Source organism: Geotrypetes seraphini, chromosome 12, assembly GCF_902459505.1.
Source record: "Geotrypetes seraphini chromosome 12, aGeoSer1.1, whole genome shotgun sequence".
NCBI classification, from domain to species: domain Eukaryota; kingdom Metazoa; phylum Chordata; class Amphibia; order Gymnophiona; family Dermophiidae; genus Geotrypetes; species Geotrypetes seraphini.
In genome coordinates this window covers 37492909-37511093 of record NC_047095.1, presented here as the reverse complement: position 1 = coordinate 37511093, position 18185 = coordinate 37492909, and the positions used below count along the sequence as shown (strand labels likewise).

Below are 18185 nucleotides of genomic sequence, written 5' to 3'. Positions count from 1 at the left end.
TCCCTAGCTACGTCACTGAGTCTAACTGCACTCCCCCAACATCCTGGTACTGTTTCACTCCTATCTGCTGCTTGTGCTGGCCTGAGCCTTCCCTCTAACACAACTTCTTGTTTGCAATACTAGGCAGCTGTGTCAACGGGAAGGCTCAGAACTGGTGGAAGCAGCAGGTATGCATTGCTGCTCACTGCTGATGAAGAACCGGTGGTTGGGGGAGTGAATGTAGGAGCCCCCTACTTGAAGGGGAAGAGAGGGAAAGATACCAGGAAGGGCGGGAGCAGGGTTCCCATGTCCACCCACTTTGGGCTCAGGCCAATATTGGTTGCCTGACTATGTCCTTGATCCAGAATTGGTTCAAAACGTTAATCGCTTTCTGATTTCTTCACATCAGAGTCTTAGGAAAAATTATCTACAGAAAGGAAAAGGATGAATAGAAAAAGTTATGAAAAATGACCATTCCAACATTGCATCTCTGGGAAGACATAGCATATGTTAAGGGATGTATACTATATAATTGCTTAATGCTAAGCAGAGTTGGGGGGGGGGAAACAACTTTTAAAAAATGAATGTTTTTACAATCAGTGTGATTTTGGCAAATGATTCCTTTCCTGTAAATTCAAAAGCTCTGTTTCTTGGCACCGTACACATTCAAAGACCAGCTGACAAACTTAAGTGCATAATGAAAAAAGCAGTGAGCGAAGGGTGGAGAAAGGTCCTGAGGAAGTTTTAGCTTGCTTTAAATACTTTCCTCCCTGTGTTAAGGTGACCAAAAATCCCATTTTGAGATGCTGCGTTGGGGTGGCTAGAAACCAGCACAACAAAGCCAGTCTTTACTTCCTGTATTCCAAATGTATGGGTACTTGGCTGTTTTACATCAATAAGAAATCATTTGCTGTTTTCGAGCAAGATCGAAACATGATTTTAAGACTATACTTTAAGAATTCTCAAAAACTATTTGGAGAACAACGGATTTGGATCTATCCAGATGTCTCAAAAGTTACTCAAGAGCGAAGGAAGGATCTCCTTTCCCTACGTCAAGAAACTCTTAAACTGGGGGCTACTTTCCTTTTAGCTTACCCCTGTAAATGTCTGGTGAGGTATTTGGGAATTAAGTACATATTTTTTTCTCCAGACCACTTGAGGGAGTTCCTAAAAGTCAAAAAGATCATTAAGGACTGATTAAGAATGAACTATAATTAGATGGTAACCGTGCCACACTAAGCTTTTTCCTTTGAATTTACTCTTTAATATAATTATCTCAAATATTATGTGATTATCACACCCCCTACATTGTGGTCTAAGGAAGGGATAATTTTGTATAATTGGTAAAAATTTGTTTCTTTCTCTGTTGCATGGAACAAGATTTATTCTTGTGAATTAAAGTGAAAATTGAATAAATAATGAGAAAAAAACAAAAAATCATTTGCATGGATGAATGAAGTCAGTTTGCATATATGTATAGAATATAGTGTGCTCTTTTTTTTTTTTTAGCTTGGGGGAAAAGGAAACTATTTCATATTTAAGACTTAGGGTGTGATTTATCAGGGCTTTTGGCCCATTCTACATCTGCTAGAAAAGATCTTGATGAATCCAACCCCTTGATTGCTGATCAGCTCTGCTAAGCTGAACAAATAAACCTATTTATCCTTCTTCTTTTTTTTTGTATTACATAGATAAAGATACCGACATCACCGTGAAGGATAGTACTGAAGACTTTGGTCTGCGAGATACATTAAGCATTGCTTCTACAGACTCATTTATTTCTGCGGCCGAGGTAGGAGAGAGCTAGAAATTGTGCAGACGTTGGCAATGACAAATTATTTTCAGATTCATTTGAAAGAATGTAAAGTAGGAGGCATGCAGGAAAAATGTTCTTTCATTTTATATCATTTTGTTTCAACAACATATTATTATTTCATTTTCCTAAGTATTTATTTATTTATAGCTTATTTCATTGTGTTTATGTTTTTAAGCTTGATATTCCACTAGAATGCCAAAGTGGATAACAAAGGCTGGAATATTCTAAAGACTAAATTTTTAATATGGAAAACAAATAAATTCTAAAATATCTGTTCATGCCACAATCGATCACTGTACGCTTTAGCCCACTCCAGCCTTCCTCTGACCCTCATGAGGATGCACCATAGAAGCTTGTTCAAAGAACCAAGAGTGCTTTTACTAACCTACAACATTACAGGTCATGGGCCTGATGGGCCGCCGCGGGTGCGGACTGCAGGGCATGATGGACCTCTGGTCTGACCCAGCGGAGGCAACTTCTTATGTTCATATAAAGTGGCCATAGCTCATTCTTGACCAGGATTTTCCCATGTGCTATGGCCCCTGTTACTGCAGCTGTAAAAATGGCCTTATTCACGTTTTTAACCTGCAGAAACTGACATTTAGACATGCATATTGCATATATGTCTAAATCAGTGGTCTCAAACTCAAACCCTTTGCAGGGCCACATTTTCAATTTGTAGGTGCTTGGAGGGCCTCAGAAAAAAATAGTTAATGTCTTATTAAAGAAATGACAATTCTGCATGAGGTAAAACTCTTTATAGTTTATAAATCTTTCCTTTTGGCTAAGTCTTAATAATAATATTGTAATTTATAGCTAAAGAGACATATGATCAAGAAACTGATTTATTTTACTTTTGTGATTATGATAAACATACCAAGGGCCTCAAAATAGTACCTAGCGAGATGGGCCGCGAGTTTGAGACCACTGGTCTAAATCCTGATCTTAGAAAACTGGGATAAATAAGTCCAAAATGGCAGGAAGGTGTGGTCTGAGCATGTTTTGGGCAGGGCTGGGGTGCGGCAGAAAGATAGCGCATGCATTATCAGAAATAAAGATGAATGTGCTTCAGAGAGGTTTGTCCTTTGTCCCTACCCTTACCGTGATTGGGCACCGGCACGCAGCACCAACCTGCAGGACGTGCTGGTGCCGAAGGAGCCTGCCACCTGCCGGTGATCTCTGCTGGGACAAATACATAAGAGAGATTGTTAGGCAAATTAATGATGTAATCTTCTACATGCCTTTAGACAAGGATCCCGCGCCTGATCTTTTAGAAGAGATTAAGGAATTAGTTAATACTGCATTTATTGCTCTAAAGGAGAAACAGTTCCTCATTAATGAAAACCCGGTGATTCCCACAATATACATTTTGCTGAAAATCCACAAATCAGCTGTAGATCCACCAGGAAGACCTATCATCTCAGCAAATGGTTCAGTTTAGAACCCCTATCGGATTTCACTGACTTCTTTCTACATCCATACGTACCACTTATACCATCTTACGTACGTGATTCAGCACATATTATTACTATCTTGGACAATTTTGATGCGGATCTAGAGGATTTGATATTGGTAACTTTGGACATCGAATCACTGTATACAAATATCCCACAAATGGAGGCAATACAGGTAATTGAGAATACATTGCATAATAGGAACACACATGATTGCATACCGAATAGATTCATTATCACTATAGCCACAATGGCTCTTACACAAAACTATTTTTGTTTCCAAGACCAGTTCTTTTTACAAATTAAGGGAACAACTATGGGGGCCTCTATGGCCCCTGATATCGCTAATTTGCATATAGCAGAGTTTGAAAAAAAAGTTTTTGAATGCACAGAAATATCAAGAAGCAGTAAGATTATACAAGCGTTATGGGTCTCCTGGTTTGTAAAAAAGGTGGTGACATTAACCGCAATAAATAGTTGTTTTAATAAACATAGCCTGCATCTTGTATGCTCGTCTACAGTTCTTTTTTGTTTTGGTTTAGACCATTGGTTCCCAACAGGGGCTCTACCGCCCACCAGTGGGCGCTGAGAAGTCTAAGGAGGGCATTTAGTGTCCAAGTCATATTGAGGGGGCTTTGAAGACCAGCCGTCGCCCCCTTGAGCAATTGGCAAATCCATTGGCCACTGATGGCAGCACTGCCCCAAAGCTTCTCCTCTGACACAAGCCGCCCAGGCAGAAACGGGAAGTGCGTCAGAGGAGAAACTTTAGGGCAGTCACGCGGGACTTGGTGAGAATGTTGCTGCGTCCGGACAACTCAGAAAGAGAAAACTATGAAGAGCGCCCGCAAAGGTGAGGGGAAGAGAGGAAGGTGGCCCAATGAGGGGAAGAGGTTGAGTGGCACTGAAGGGAAGTGGAGGGAGAGGGGGGAAGGGTAACAGACACTGAGGGGAAGTGAGGAGGGGAGAGAGAGAGGGAAGCAGATGCTGAAAGGAAGTATGTACAATATAGTTTACCCAAAGGGGGGGGGGGGCGCTATTGAATCATTCACTGAAAAAGTGAACTCTGATTCAAAAAAGTTTGGGAACCTATGGTTTATACGTTAATGCTTGTAAAACTGATGCTTAAGCTCCATTTAAGGAGAAGGGAACGGGACTTGTATACTGCTTTTTTATGATTACACATTTTAAATTGTTTACATATATACAGATATTTATTTTGTACCTGGGCAAATGGAGGATTAAGTAATTTTCCCAGGGTCACAAAGAACAGCGCTGGGATTTGATCCCAAAACCTCTGGGTGCTCTACCACTAGGCCACTCATCACCTTCCTAACTAGTTCAGTTTAGAATAGGTTCTGTGTCTGCAGATTTTGTTCTAAAATACTAGTGGAACTTGATAAGCGCCAACCTGATTTATACCGCCTTTAAACCACAAGGAAATTAAGAATGAGCACACACATGGCCCTTACACATTACTTTTTTCTGCAGGTTGAGAAGCAAAACTATGTACTCTGTCTTGGCAATCTAGTTTACAAGAAAAGCATCAGTGAAGATTTTTGTTTGTTTGTTTTTCTGAGAACTCCTTGGAAGAAATACAGAAGGGAAACAAAGAGAAAGACGTCAGCTAGGCTTTCATAGAGCTGTGGCACTTCATTTAGATTCTTGTTTATAGAACCAGTGGCTGTGGAGACAAGAACAACTGTAGGGAAATGTGGAATTAATTTGGAATATTTTAAAAGTGATTCTGCTTCAAATAAAGATTCAGAATTTCAATGAACTACATCACGGTTCATATTGAACTAAGAGATTGCTTGTTAGAGACCTGAAAATCCGTAGGATTGATTTGGAAAAGGATTTCTCTTATTACCACGTAGCACTTTGTAAAACTGAGACTGGATATTTATAAGAGAAAATGTTTTGTTTGTTTTGGTATTTATAGACAACGTATAGCCTAAGTGGTTTACATTCGAGTTCTCAAGTATTTCTCCCTATCTGTGCTGGTGGGCTCACCACTCAAAGGCATGTTAAGTGACTTGCCCAGGGTCACAAGGAGCATTGCTGGGCTTCAACCTGCAACCTTAGAGTGCTGAGGCTGCAGCTCTAACTACTAGGCCACTCTTTCGCTCTCTTTTGTTCTTCTGCCTAAAATCTGGTAAGTAAAAATCTCTCCCTTCTCCCTGATCCTGGAGACCTTTGAGCCAAAAAGAAAAACAACGAGCAAACGACCAAGACTTCAAATGTTTGTGAAATGCTGAGCAATAGTCCAGTATTTTAAGATCCTCAGGGAGTTGATTCCAAAACCCTGGCACAGCACCCAAATAGCACCAAGCTTTTGTCTTCATAACAAGAAAAACTCCTTAGCAGAAGGCAATGTTAGTTTATGAGACGCACACGATGTAATGATAAACATTGCACAGAAAACGGATGAAATAGTACAGGTTTCAAACTTGTGAGCACTGGTTTCATTTGTTCTTTACAACGTTTGATTGTTTGGTGTCAGGTCAAAAGCGCGCCGGGACAAAGGCACGCCCAGACAATTAAGCGAAGCGCGCGCCGCCGCACCGCTCTAAATTACTGTTTTTAGCGCTCCGACGGGGGGGCGTGGGGGGGAACCCCCCCACTTTACTTAATAGGCATCGCGCCGCGTTGTGGGGGGTGTGGAGGGTTGTAACCCCCCACATTTTACTGAAAACTTCACTTTTTCCCTGTTTTTAGGGAAAAAGTTCAGTTTACAGTAAAATGTGGAGGGTTACAACCCCCCAAACCCCCCATAACGCCGGCGCGATGTCTATTAAGTAAACTGGGGGGGTTCCCCAACAAAACCCCCCGTCGGAGCCCCTAAAAACTGTAATTTAGAGCGGCGCGGCGGCGTGCGCTGCGCTCAATTGTCGGCGCCGCTTTTGTCTTTCACGCCGTTGTCTATGAACCTGATTTTTCCCTCACAAAAAAAAACTCGAGGTGAATTAATACATCCCCCCTGTTTCCCCCCATAAACAATATTAGGTCATAAAATCAATCCTAAACATCTCACTAAAACAATTTTCCATATAATCATGCTTTTATATTTTAAAAACATTTTTCATAACATTGTATATGTTGACATACTTCTAACATATTAGATGACTCAGAATGTATGATGTGATTGTAGATATACATACTTGATTTGTCCTTATCATTTTCAGAGCAAGGACTGGAGAAGTCTGTCCAGCACGAGCTTTGCTTCTCAATTACTAGTGTTGCCATCTAATCACGTCATCTGAAGGCAGTTTAAGACTTAATACTCCAAATGTTCATTTACAAGAAGCCGACAAGTTAAAACCACACAACACTTTCTCCAGTAAAGATTTGTTGTGTGGTTGTGTATATTTCTAGGGACGCATTGGCGCTCTGTGCTGTTGGGCTTTCATTCTGTAAACCATTGAAACATTTACTCTTTGGGGATCTTGCCAGATATTTGTGACCTTGGTTGGTCATATTGGAAACAGGATACTGGGCTTGATGGACCTTTGGCCTGTTCTTACATTTTGCTTTCTTGAAATGACCAGATAATGTACGTGAACATTTTGCCGATGCCTGAGGACATTTAACTGGTTCAAGCATCCTGCCCATTGTAGCAGTGATGGGAAATTTAGCAGCTACTGCTGTCTGGGTGCTTTGGCCTCCCTTGGAATATTTGGAGAAGGCATTTCTGCTCTTAGAGGAACTCAGCTGTTGTGGATTTCCCTAGTTCATTTCACAAGTGAGGAAGAAGAATCTTGAAAGACACGCAGAGACCAATATACTGAAGCTTGAAAACACAAGTATATGTGAAAAAAGTTCTCTTAGTGCATGTTTAGTAGGTTTTTGCATGCTCTTTGCCATGCATACTTCTGTTTGGCAAATCAACTTAAATTGAAGAAAAAAACAAAGACTTGTTCAAAAAATAACAATCAAATAACCAGAGAACAAATTGATATCGAGTCATATTGAATTGCCAGACCTCAAATACCCAAAGCATTACTTGAATGGTTTTCATGCCCTTACTTGGGTAGTACATTCATCATTGGTCTTGGTAAAGTGACATGTGCTCTAAATGACTATAGTCTTAATTTAATTCCATTCAATAAATATAAAGTGCATAGGTGCTAAAGAAAGGAAGGCACTTATCTTATATGCCCGACGGCTGCCCAACCATTTCACACTCGGTTTCGTCAGGGGCTATACCTCCTTCTGTTCATGCACCGTTAATATTTTGGAGAGACTTTAATTGAACAAAAAATGAGAAGCACCCGCACAGCATACATGACAAGTTTTTAAAACAAAACCTCATGTTAAACTGCATGCAAATGATTCTATAATGTAGATGCCTAACTGTACGCCCACCTGTGCTGTGCCCAGACTCTGCCTATGTGCATTCCCATCATTTCATTTAGGTGCCAGCGTATATAATAGCTTGTAGCTGGAATATTGACATTTAGATGCATGGGTGTGCACTTAAATGTATCTGTGCTGGTATTCTGGTTATTTACGCTTGTTCATGGTACCTAAAAATAGACACATTCTTTTTGAATTACCCTCCACATGGCTGCCCCTATCTGAATAAGTACATACTGTATATAGTTTTTATCATGGTAAAGGTCATATAAATACTGCAGACCATATAAATTTTGAGTATATTGTGAAAATTTGAGCAGACGAATAAAGGCCAAGCAAGTACTGCCACTATAGACCAGTCTGAAAATTTCACTAACATTTTTTCACAGCTGCAAATCTATTTCTGGAGGCCACTTTTCCTGGCCCCGTCAGGCATTGCAGCCAAGTGACAAGTCGGCCAAGTCAGCCTCGAGTGATTCACGCTCAGGGGTTTATTGTTTCAAGCTTGCTTCACCGTAGTTAAGTGTCCACTGACGTTTGAAGTAGTTTAGCTCAGTAAATCTTTTTCTGTCTCTATTAAGACTCCAACTCATTTCGTACTTAAAACCGGATGATCTCATTCATCCACTCAAGGAAAAACGTATTCCAGATTAGAAGCATAGAGAATTGTTTCAGTTCCTGCATGTTACGTAGTTATGATGTCTATGGGAAGGTAACAGTTAAAACATAAGAATTGCCGCTGCTGGGTCAGACCAGTGGTCCGTCGTGCCCAGCAGTCCGCTCACACGGCAGCCCTTAGGTCAAAGACCGGCGCTCTAACTGAAACTAGCCTTACCTGCATACATTCCGGTTCAGCAGGAACTTGTCTAACTTTGTCTTGAATCCCTGGAGGGTGTTTTCCCCTATAACAGCCTCTGGAAGAGCGTTCCAGTTTTCCACCACTCTCTGGGTGAAGAAGAACTTCCTTACGTTTGTACGGAATCTATCCCCTTTTAACTTTAGAGAGTGCCCTCTCGTTCTCTCTACCTTGGAGAGGGTAAACAACCTGTCTATCTACTAAGTCTATTCCCTTCATTATCTTGAATGTTTTGATCATGTCCCCTCTCAGTCTCCTCTTTTCAAGGGAGTAGAGGCCCAATAGACGAGTGGCCTGGGGAGCTGAGTTAAATTCCCACTGTAGCTCTATGTGACTCAGGGCAAATCACGTAACCTTCCATTGCCCCCAGGTACAAAATACTTATGTAATATGTAAACTGCTTTGATTATAACCACAGAGAGGTGGTGTATCAAGTCCCTTTCCCTTTCTCCTGCATCATACTTAGAGTACTGCTTTTAGGTTCAAACAATTTTTATTGATGCAAACAACAAAGACAATGTCCGGGCACCCCACGGGTGCACAGCACAAATAATGATGCATCATATACAATAAATAACAAGCAAGTACAGAAGAAAAGTAACAACTACCAAACTCCCCCCCCCCCTCCAACCTAATCTACATAGGGCAAGCGAGAATAAAGCAGCGGAAAGCACTCCGAGGCCCTGGACTCTTATGGGCCCCGAAGATGCCACACTACTCCTTCCCCCCACTTATACCCACTGATCCCAACTAAATGCCCGAACCGTTCAGTACCCCTCGCCTCCCCTTCCCAATCCCCCCGTCCCTCCCCACCCCACCTATACTCACCAGTACTCTCCCAGCCCAACTAACTGAGCGCCCAGATTAGGACACCCATCTTAAGACCGCACTGCAGACCTTTGGATGCAAGGCTTGCAGGTACGGCTCCCAGATATTCAAGAACAACAGCTTTCACTTCCTTGCCTGTCCAGCATCTCGCGCCTCCCAGATGGCCAACTGATGCAACTGGTTCCACCAATTCCAAAACGCCGGAGGGTCAGGGACCGTCCATAGAGTACTGCTTTTAAATATGACATATATGGGATTATTTCAACCTGTATTTACTTTATACTACTCCCAGAGACATTTCATCTGTTGCCTACTAAAACTAAAAATGTACCACACATAACACTAACAATAAAAATCACACAAAAATATGCAATACGTATTCAGTAAAATACAAAGATCCCAAGCCCACATAAAGCAGTAGCAACAAAAATCACAACAGTTCAGTATTCAGTAAAAACAATCACTGCCTGTTTTACAAGCGCAGCAACACCCCTGAAGCCCTTTAAATCTCGATGGGCTTCGGGGCCGTTACTGCGCGGCTTTGTAAAACAGGCCCTCAGTGTTGTTGTTAGGTGCCATCGACTAGTGCTCGAGTCCTAGTGCTCGATTTGATGCATTGCAAATCTAAAAAGAAATCGGTTTTGTGCCAGTCCGGAAAGGTCCTCCAGCATCACCCCTATTAGTTTTCAATGTGTCCAGCCATCTGATTGCAAATTACTCTCTTCGCCTGGTTCCTTCAATCTTCCCAAACATGATGTCCTTCATCAATGATCTCTCTTTTCTGATGGTGTGATAAAAATGAGACAGTCGTAACTTCGTCATTTGGACTTCGAGTGACGTAGCCGGTTTGATCCCTTCCAGAATCGATTTGTTAGTTCTTCTGGCAGTTCTTGGTGCGTTGTCCCTGTCCCGTTCCTGTAAGCTCTGCCTTAACCACACAAGCCTCGAACACTTATGATTTTAAAGTGTTTGAGGCTTGTGCAGATGATGACGGAGCTTAGGCATTGGTGGAATGAGGCATTATGACATCACAATCTGAACTCTAGAATGTTGCTACTTATGATTTTAAAGCGTTTGAGGCTTGTGCGGATGAGGACAGAGCTTAGGCGTTGGTGGAATGAGGCATTATGACATCACAATCAGAGCTCTGGAATGTTGCTACTTATGATTTTAAAGCGTTTGAGGCTTGTGCAGATGAGGACAGAGCTTAGGCGTTGGTGGAATGAGGCATTATGACATCACAATCTGAGCTCTGGAATGTTGCTACTTATGATTTTAAAGTGTTTGAGGCTTGTGCAGATGAGGACAGAGCTTAGGCGTTGGTGGAATGAGGCATTATGACATCACAATCTGAGCTCTAGAATGTTGCTACTTATGATTTTAAAGTGTTTGAGGCTTGTGCAGATGAGGACGGAGCTTGCAGGGATGGGGCAGGGACAGGAAAAGAAATCGCAGGGACAGGATAGGGAAATGAGTTCCCGCGGGGACGGGGAAAAATTTTTCCCCGTATCATTCTCTACTACCAATAAACATGTTTTTCTTTTTCTTCACCAGCAGGAGGGAGCTGCTTTCCCTCTTGTCATCAATTTTACCAGAATCAAAATGACATTCTGACATGAGCACAGAAATTTTTTTTTGGTTCACCCTATAGATTTGTCTGGTCAAATTCTATTCATACCAAGTTTCAAGTTTATTAAAAGTTTGATATAAACGCAATGTCAAATATTTTCAATGCGTGTAACAATAAAAATTTTGGGGGGACAAAGTAAAACAATTTATACACAATTAATTAGCGATACATAAGGGAAAAAGGGTGAATTACAATTTTAAAGAAAGTAAAAGAACATTTAAGGAAAAAACAACATCAGGAGGGTAATTGAAAATGTTTTACAAATAAGGCTAGGCCTAAAAAGTGAAAGGGAAAGGTTGTGATCTATATATAGATAGACACACTTAAATCATCTCAGTTCTGAACCAAAATCCTAGCTTTTGAAGTTTGACACTACTAGCACGCATTCAAATTATGAAATGTAAATCGCATCTCAGTTGCCGGTGAATTGCACAGAAATTTTGGTGGAGATGGAGGGTAAAGGGGATGGGACTTGTATCCTGCTTTTTCTGTGTGGTGTACACAGTCAAAGCGGTTTACATATTTTTAGACAGCACTTATTTTGTGCCTGGGGCAATGAAGTGTTAAGTGACTTGGCCAGAGTCACAAGGAGCAGCAGTGGGAATTGAACTCGCAACCTCAGGGTGCTGAGACAGCCGCTCTAACCGGAGCAGGTGAAAATGTTTGAAAATTTGCCAGTACTGCTTCTTCTTAGGAAACTTTTTTTTTTAATCCTTATGAAATGCCTTTTCTAACAGGCTGTATCTCTTCTAGCTAACAGAACAGAGAGAGATGCGTAACACTTACAGGCTGGGATCACTTTGCCATTGCCCTTTATATGAAGAGGCGATGCGATTGGCAGATGAAGGGAGAATTTGCTCTAGAGTACTCAGGTAATTTTATTTTACTTCTCTGATATTTACATTACATTATATACATTCTTATATTCAGCAGTTGCCCAGCTGGATTTTTATGCGGTTTACAATAGAAGAGGGCCAGCAATATCTGACTAATAATAATACTCGAATGCATATCAATGAAAGTAGTATACCAGGAAGTACATATTCTTACTTAAAAATCATTAGGGATAATTTTATGTCAAAGTACTTAAAAAATGCTCAAACATGTACCTCTTTTATACCTATTTTCTAAAGACAGAATAGATGCTTATGTGCCTTTAACAGAGAGGTCCCTACAACAATCTCCCATCCTTCCTCTCGCCTAGATTTATTCATGTACACATGTATTTTATAGAATGCAAAAGTATAGGAGGAGAGAAGTGGGAAGCTGGAATGTACGGAAACTAAGTAGGGTGTTGGATATGTGGGATTAGGAGAGGGGAGGGAGGGGTAGGGTAAGGTAATATAAGAATGGTATAGGTTAAGCAATATGATATAAGTGAGAATGCTAATGGGAAGTTTGGGACTGAGATGTATGTATGTGGAAACACATAAGATGGAGGGAGACTCTAAGGGGCTCATAATCAAAAAACTAAAACACCCATAAAAGCCACCTAAGTTGGCACTTGGATGTCTTAATCGTCAGGACGTCCAAGTGCTGATAAAACTCTTTTACTTGGCATCTAGAGAGACGTTTCTCTCGCCGTGCATCCAGAGGTCCAGGGGGCGGACTGGGAGGCATGTTATGGGTATATTTTTAGTGGAGCTAACTTGGACGTCATGCAGCGATAATCAAATCTTTTCCAAGACGTCCGGGATGGAACTTAGACGTAGAGAGCTAGACCCATTTTAGAAGCATTAAAGTTCCACGATGGGACCCAAACTGACCAGATGACCACTGGATATATTAAGGTATGACCCCCCCCACACACACACAACTCACTAACCCCCTCCCACCCTCAAAAAATCTGAAAGAAAGAGTACATACCTGTCTCTAGAACAGCAGCACATGGTATGGGAAAGCCTAGTAGAGCATCACACAGGTGTTTTAAGTAACCTGTTGGATGAACTAGTGAACCATGGAGAGGAGGACCCAGACCCATAAGCTACTCTAACCACTGCATGTATGGTGGAAAGTGTGAGCCCATCAAAACCCACCAAAATACCGCCATATAGGTGCCGCCTGTAGCCATGAGGGCTATTGGGGTGTTAGGCAGGCGGGTCTAGTAGGTTTGGGAGGAGTTTGGGAGGGCTCAGTATAAATTAGAAGGGGTAGATGGCACTTTTTATGTGAAATTCACAGCAGTGCCCTCTAAGGTGTCCCACCAATAAACTTATGCTATAACACTTTCACATAAGTGATGCAAGGTGTCAAATTGTAGAATAAAAGAACAACACAGATCAGCTGAAGATAAGTTGATTTAAGTTCATCTTTTTGAGCTTTCACAGCACAGCACAGAGCTTTGTTCAACTAAAAGGAAGGTTTTTTGCCGATGAGGTGACCGCTCAACCACCTTTAACAGCCACTTTTGTGGAGGCGGGAGGGCCCTTTTCGGAGGCTTTTCCTTCTATTTAACTTGTTGTGGAGCCTGTGTTGTTCTTTCGTTATACAATTTGACACCGTGCATCACTTATGTGAAAGTGTTATAACATATTATCATTGATTGTTCACTATATCTGTATCACTTGGGCCACCGATAAACTTAAAACATCTGCTTCATATGAAGAGAAAGCTTTATAAAAGTACTCTTTTATATACTAAGGGCTCCTTTTACTAAGGTGCGCTAGTGTTTTTAGCGCACGCAGGATTTTAGCGCGCGGTAAACCCGCGCTACGCTTCTAGAACTAACGCCAGCTCAGTGCCGGCATTAAGGTCTAGCACGCGCGGCAATTCAGCACGTTAAAGTCCTAACGCACCTTTGTAAAAGGAGCCCTAAAAGGCACATGCAGAAAAGAGCATGTTTGGGACTGCAGTGAGCACACCACATCTGTGGTAAAGATTCTGAGGGCATGTCCAGTGTTTACCAGGCATTTTCAGAGGCACCTAACTGGATAGTGCAACTGAAAATGCTCAATTAGCATCCAAGCCGAAATTGGCTAATTTGACCGGGGGAGGGGGAGGAGGGATGCCAGGGGCAGAGTCAGAACTTCGCCAGTTAAGTGCTGATTTTCAGCATTTAACCAGCTAAGATAACCACCTAAATAGGACCGCATAAAATGCAGTTCTGTCATTAATGCAGTTCTTCATGGGCCAGTTAAGTGCCAAATATCACACGTAACCGGCTACGTTGTGGTTTTTTTTTTCCTGACTTCTGTAGCCATGGGAATTCAACGCCGATGCCCAGATGCAGTCTCACATTGAATTTCCGGGTACAATTCTGGCAGCGGTCAGCAAAATGCTAAATATTGGGCCCTACATTTTTTTTTATTTACAGAGTAGAGAACCCTACCTTTGTTTCATGTGCTTGTATCAAGATGTGCGCTCATTGGAAACGTTTTCCCCCATTGTGCTTAGGACTGAAATGCTAGAGTGCCTTGGAGACACTGATTTCCTTGCTAAGCTCCACTGTGTTCGGGAGGCTTTTCAGGCAAGTGTTGCTGCCTCTTACCCTGCTAATGTGACTTTGCTTTACCTTTTTTTAATTTTATGTTTATTCATTTATCAAATCCTTATAAGTAAAATTACTTGTTCGAGAAATAAAGAATCATATCCAACCTTAAACAATAAAAATAATGTAAGAAAAATTAAATGTTGGAACTAGGCTCTTCCTTAGACTACGATATTTAAAGTGAGAAAAGGGAGGTAGAAATGGTAGGAAAAGGATCTCAGTAATCCTGCAGACTATCCTGTTGGATAATAAAGTCTGTTTTTTTAACAGGGTTCCGGTCTCTTTCATCAATCCTCAAAAACCTCTCTTATTTGGGGCCCACTCGGTTGTCTATAACTTATATTTTTTATTTTAGTTTTAATTTTTTACAACCTGGCCTCAATATAATATGTTGTATAGCTTAGAAAACAAACAAACAAAAGCACAAAAAATGCTACTTAGTTTTTCATAGCTGAGTGGGCCCCAAATAAGAGAAGTTTTTGAGGATCGATGAAAGAGACCGGCACCCTGTTAAAAAAACAGACTTTATTATCCCACAGGATAGTTTGTAGGGTTACTGAGATCCTTTTCTTATCTTACATTCACGATGGGAGTATGGGAGTGTGTGATGCAGTGGTTAAAAATATAGCCTCGGCTCTCTGAGGTTATGGGTTCAAATCCCACACTGCTCCTTGTGACCCTGGGCAAGTCACTTAATCCGATTGCCCCAGGTACATTAGATAGAGTAGAAACCCACCAGGACAGTTAGAGAAAAATGCTTGAGTACCTGAAAAATTTGTAATCCGCCAGAAGTCTCTATTTTCCCATACTATTAAGTTCAGGGTAAAATCACAAATGTTCACTCTGGATGGAAGCTCAATTTGGCTTCTTAGAGGCTTTTCTGTAGCCTTTACAAGCTCATTGACTCCTGTTCTCACCCTTTTTCAACTGGAGAACAGGGTTTACAAGGACAGTCCATTTGCATATGCAAATGAGCTTTCTGGCATCACTCTCAGGATCCTGCAATCTTGGATCTAATACAGACTCGGAAGGGTTTCATTTTAATTAACTGCCTCTAATCCTTGGATGACACCAACACTTTACATAACTTATTTTCCTGTGTCATCCTCCTCCCCTGGCTGATAATTAAAAGGAAATCCTTAACAAAAGACTATGCTGAGCTTCTGACCTCCCCAGCATCACTGCATTTCTTATGCAAACAGGCATCTGGAACCTTTCCTCAATTCCCTCCCCTGTCAAGGTTTACAGATTGCTTGCAGGTCACTTTCTCAAAACACATCCAGCTGATGTCCCCTTTCCCAGCTTTTGCTTTTCTTCAGCATTCACTTTCTTTCCACATTTACTTCATATATGCAAACAGTCATTTGGTAACTCTGTTCATAGTCCAGTCTTGCCAAGGCTTACTGCTTGCGGAACCTTCTTTCCCCAAAGATCTCCTCAGCATGTTCTGGCAAGCTTCCTATCTTTCATCAGTCCCAGGTAGTTCTATTCATGTCTTCCCCCTTCTCCTTTAGCCAACTAGATTTTATATGGTGGTTGGGAAAGTTCTGGAACATACCCAAACTAGGACACACACCCCTCCTCCCATCCCCCCCCCCAAATAGCCCAGGAATACTTTCCTTGTGCTTTCCCCTTCCTGACAGCTATTAGGATGCTTTGTTTCTCTCTTCCCATGGGATTCTAGTCCAAATTTTTCCTCCACCTTACTAGAGCCCTAATGGGGATTCCCCGGCCCTAACTAAGCCTCATGGGTGATGTATTTCCTTCTAAATAAAATAGCCTTGTCTTCCGTGGACTTCCTATGATCAGAGACACAGAGTTCCCCCCCCCCCCTGTGGCCTCTGCACCACATTATAGGCCTTGTCCCTGCCAAACAGGGTCATAGAGCTACCCATGTGGTCTCTGCAAGCATGATAGGCCTCCGTGCCTGTTACACACTCCAATGCCAGGTGCTTAGTGTCAGTTCTTTAATGGCATTTTGCATCAGTTTCTTTATAGAATACAAGAATAAGGTCAGCATTGGAGCATCCATGTATAGACAAGCCCTCTTATTAATGGCAGGTATAAGTTGGCATGCCTAAGTGCACTAAGTGACACGTATAGTTTATATAGTATTCTATAAAGCAGTGTATTGCAGACTGTGTGCCACGGCAGATTCCAGATGTGGCGTGAGATGCCAGTGAGGAGGAGAGACACTGGCGCTGGCTGACTGTTTACGCGGCGTGCCTCTCTGGAGAGCTAACTGGTCTGTTCGGAATGGAGTGTGAATTATAGGAAGTGATAGCCTTGAGGAAACCGTTGTAAATCACATGGGTGAAACATGTCGGTTATCCCCCGTTCTATGAATAGTGACCAGAAGTCGAGCTAAAAAAGCTAAGTAAAAACTAAGTGAATTATCCTTGGTAGTTATTTAAGATGAACTAAAAGCCAAAAAGTCAAAAAATAAAACTATATAAAGGATCCAATGACGAGTTGAGGTGTAAAGCCGCCCACCATGAGTGTATACTGAGTGGGGAGGTGACCTCGCTTAGGATCGGTTGATTGTAAACTTGGAAGTGAAAGAGGTGTATATATATTTGGTTTATATCCTTATATATTGGAAGTTTATGTGCCTCATCCTTAAATATTTATATAAGTGGAGTGCCTTAGTGTTTAATATATCTCGTAGCGAGAGGCACATCCTGTAGTCAGTCAGCCGGCACCTGTGCTCCTTCTCCTCACCTCTGCTTCTGCAGTAAACACCCCCCCCCCCCCCACCGGCAGTAATAGGAGGTTCAGGGCTATGGCTGGAGGACATCTGCACATTTGCCGACATTGACATGATGTCGGCATGCATGCGTGTGATGTCATTACATCGATGTCCTCGCATTTCCGAGTGCCCTCCAGCCGCGGCTGCGAGATTAGTGTTCGCACCTTGAAAAGTTTGCAACACACTGCTATAAAGTATGCACCTTACTGGGAGACTCACCCATGACCCACCCAAGTTCCACCCATGTGTTACCCCCCCCTTCAGTTAGGGTCTATGGCATATTGGCTTTACTTCATAGAAATGCGCCTAATGCATATAAGCATCTAACTAGATTTAATGATGCCTAGGCTCTATTTTACACTTCCCCCTCCCCATTCGCAGTTTCAGTAATCGCGATTTCACATATTCGTGATTTTTTTAGGAGGGGGAAAAAGAAGGAAAAAAAACATCCGTAAGTCTTCCCCCCGGCATCCCGGCCTTACCTGGTGGTCTAGCGGGCTTTCGGGGCAGGAGCGATCTTCCTACGCTCCTGCCCCGTGCAGATCGCCATTAGGAAATAGCTGTAGGGAGTTCCCGTCGTAGTCTCGAGAGACTACAGGAACTCACAGCAGCCATTTCCTAATGGCGACCTGCACGGGGCAGGAGCATAGGAAGATCGCTCCTGCCCCGAAAGCCCGCTAGATCACCAGGTAAGGCCGGGAAGGCGGGAGGGAGGCGGGGGTGGGTCAGAGCCGGATATTCGCAGTTTTTCGTCATTCGCGGTCCGGCTCTGCCCCTATCCCCCGCGAATCCGGAGGGAGAAGTGTATAGAATTGCTTCCTTATAAAATTACTCCATACCTCTGTTGGCACACTAAAGTGTGTTTTATTAAAACAAGCTTTTTCATATCTATTATATATTAATGCAGAAGGCGAAAAAAAAGCAGAGGTATCCAAATCGTCAAACTTTTAAGAACATAACGTAAGAATAGCCTTACAGGGTCAGACCAATTGTCCATCTAGCCCAGTAGCCCATCTTCACGGTGGCCAATCCA

General features: G+C 42.2%; 1 protein-coding gene across 5 annotated transcripts in view; it reads left to right on the top strand.

Annotated features, from left to right (window-relative positions):
* The window catches only part of MIGA1 (mitoguardin 1), a 98912-nt gene that overhangs the window by 54371 nt on the left and 26356 nt on the right, over nucleotides 1-18185 (top strand). For all 5 annotated transcript variants that reach the window (XM_033916641.1, XM_033916642.1, XM_033916640.1 and 2 more), the window contains 3 exons: nucleotides 1671-1771; nucleotides 11670-11788; nucleotides 14310-14382. In XM_033916641.1, the coding sequence (XP_033772532.1) occupies nucleotides 1671-1771; nucleotides 11670-11788; nucleotides 14310-14382 (293 nt within the window). The remainder of the gene's footprint in view (nucleotides 1-1670; nucleotides 1772-11669; nucleotides 11789-14309; nucleotides 14383-18185) is intronic.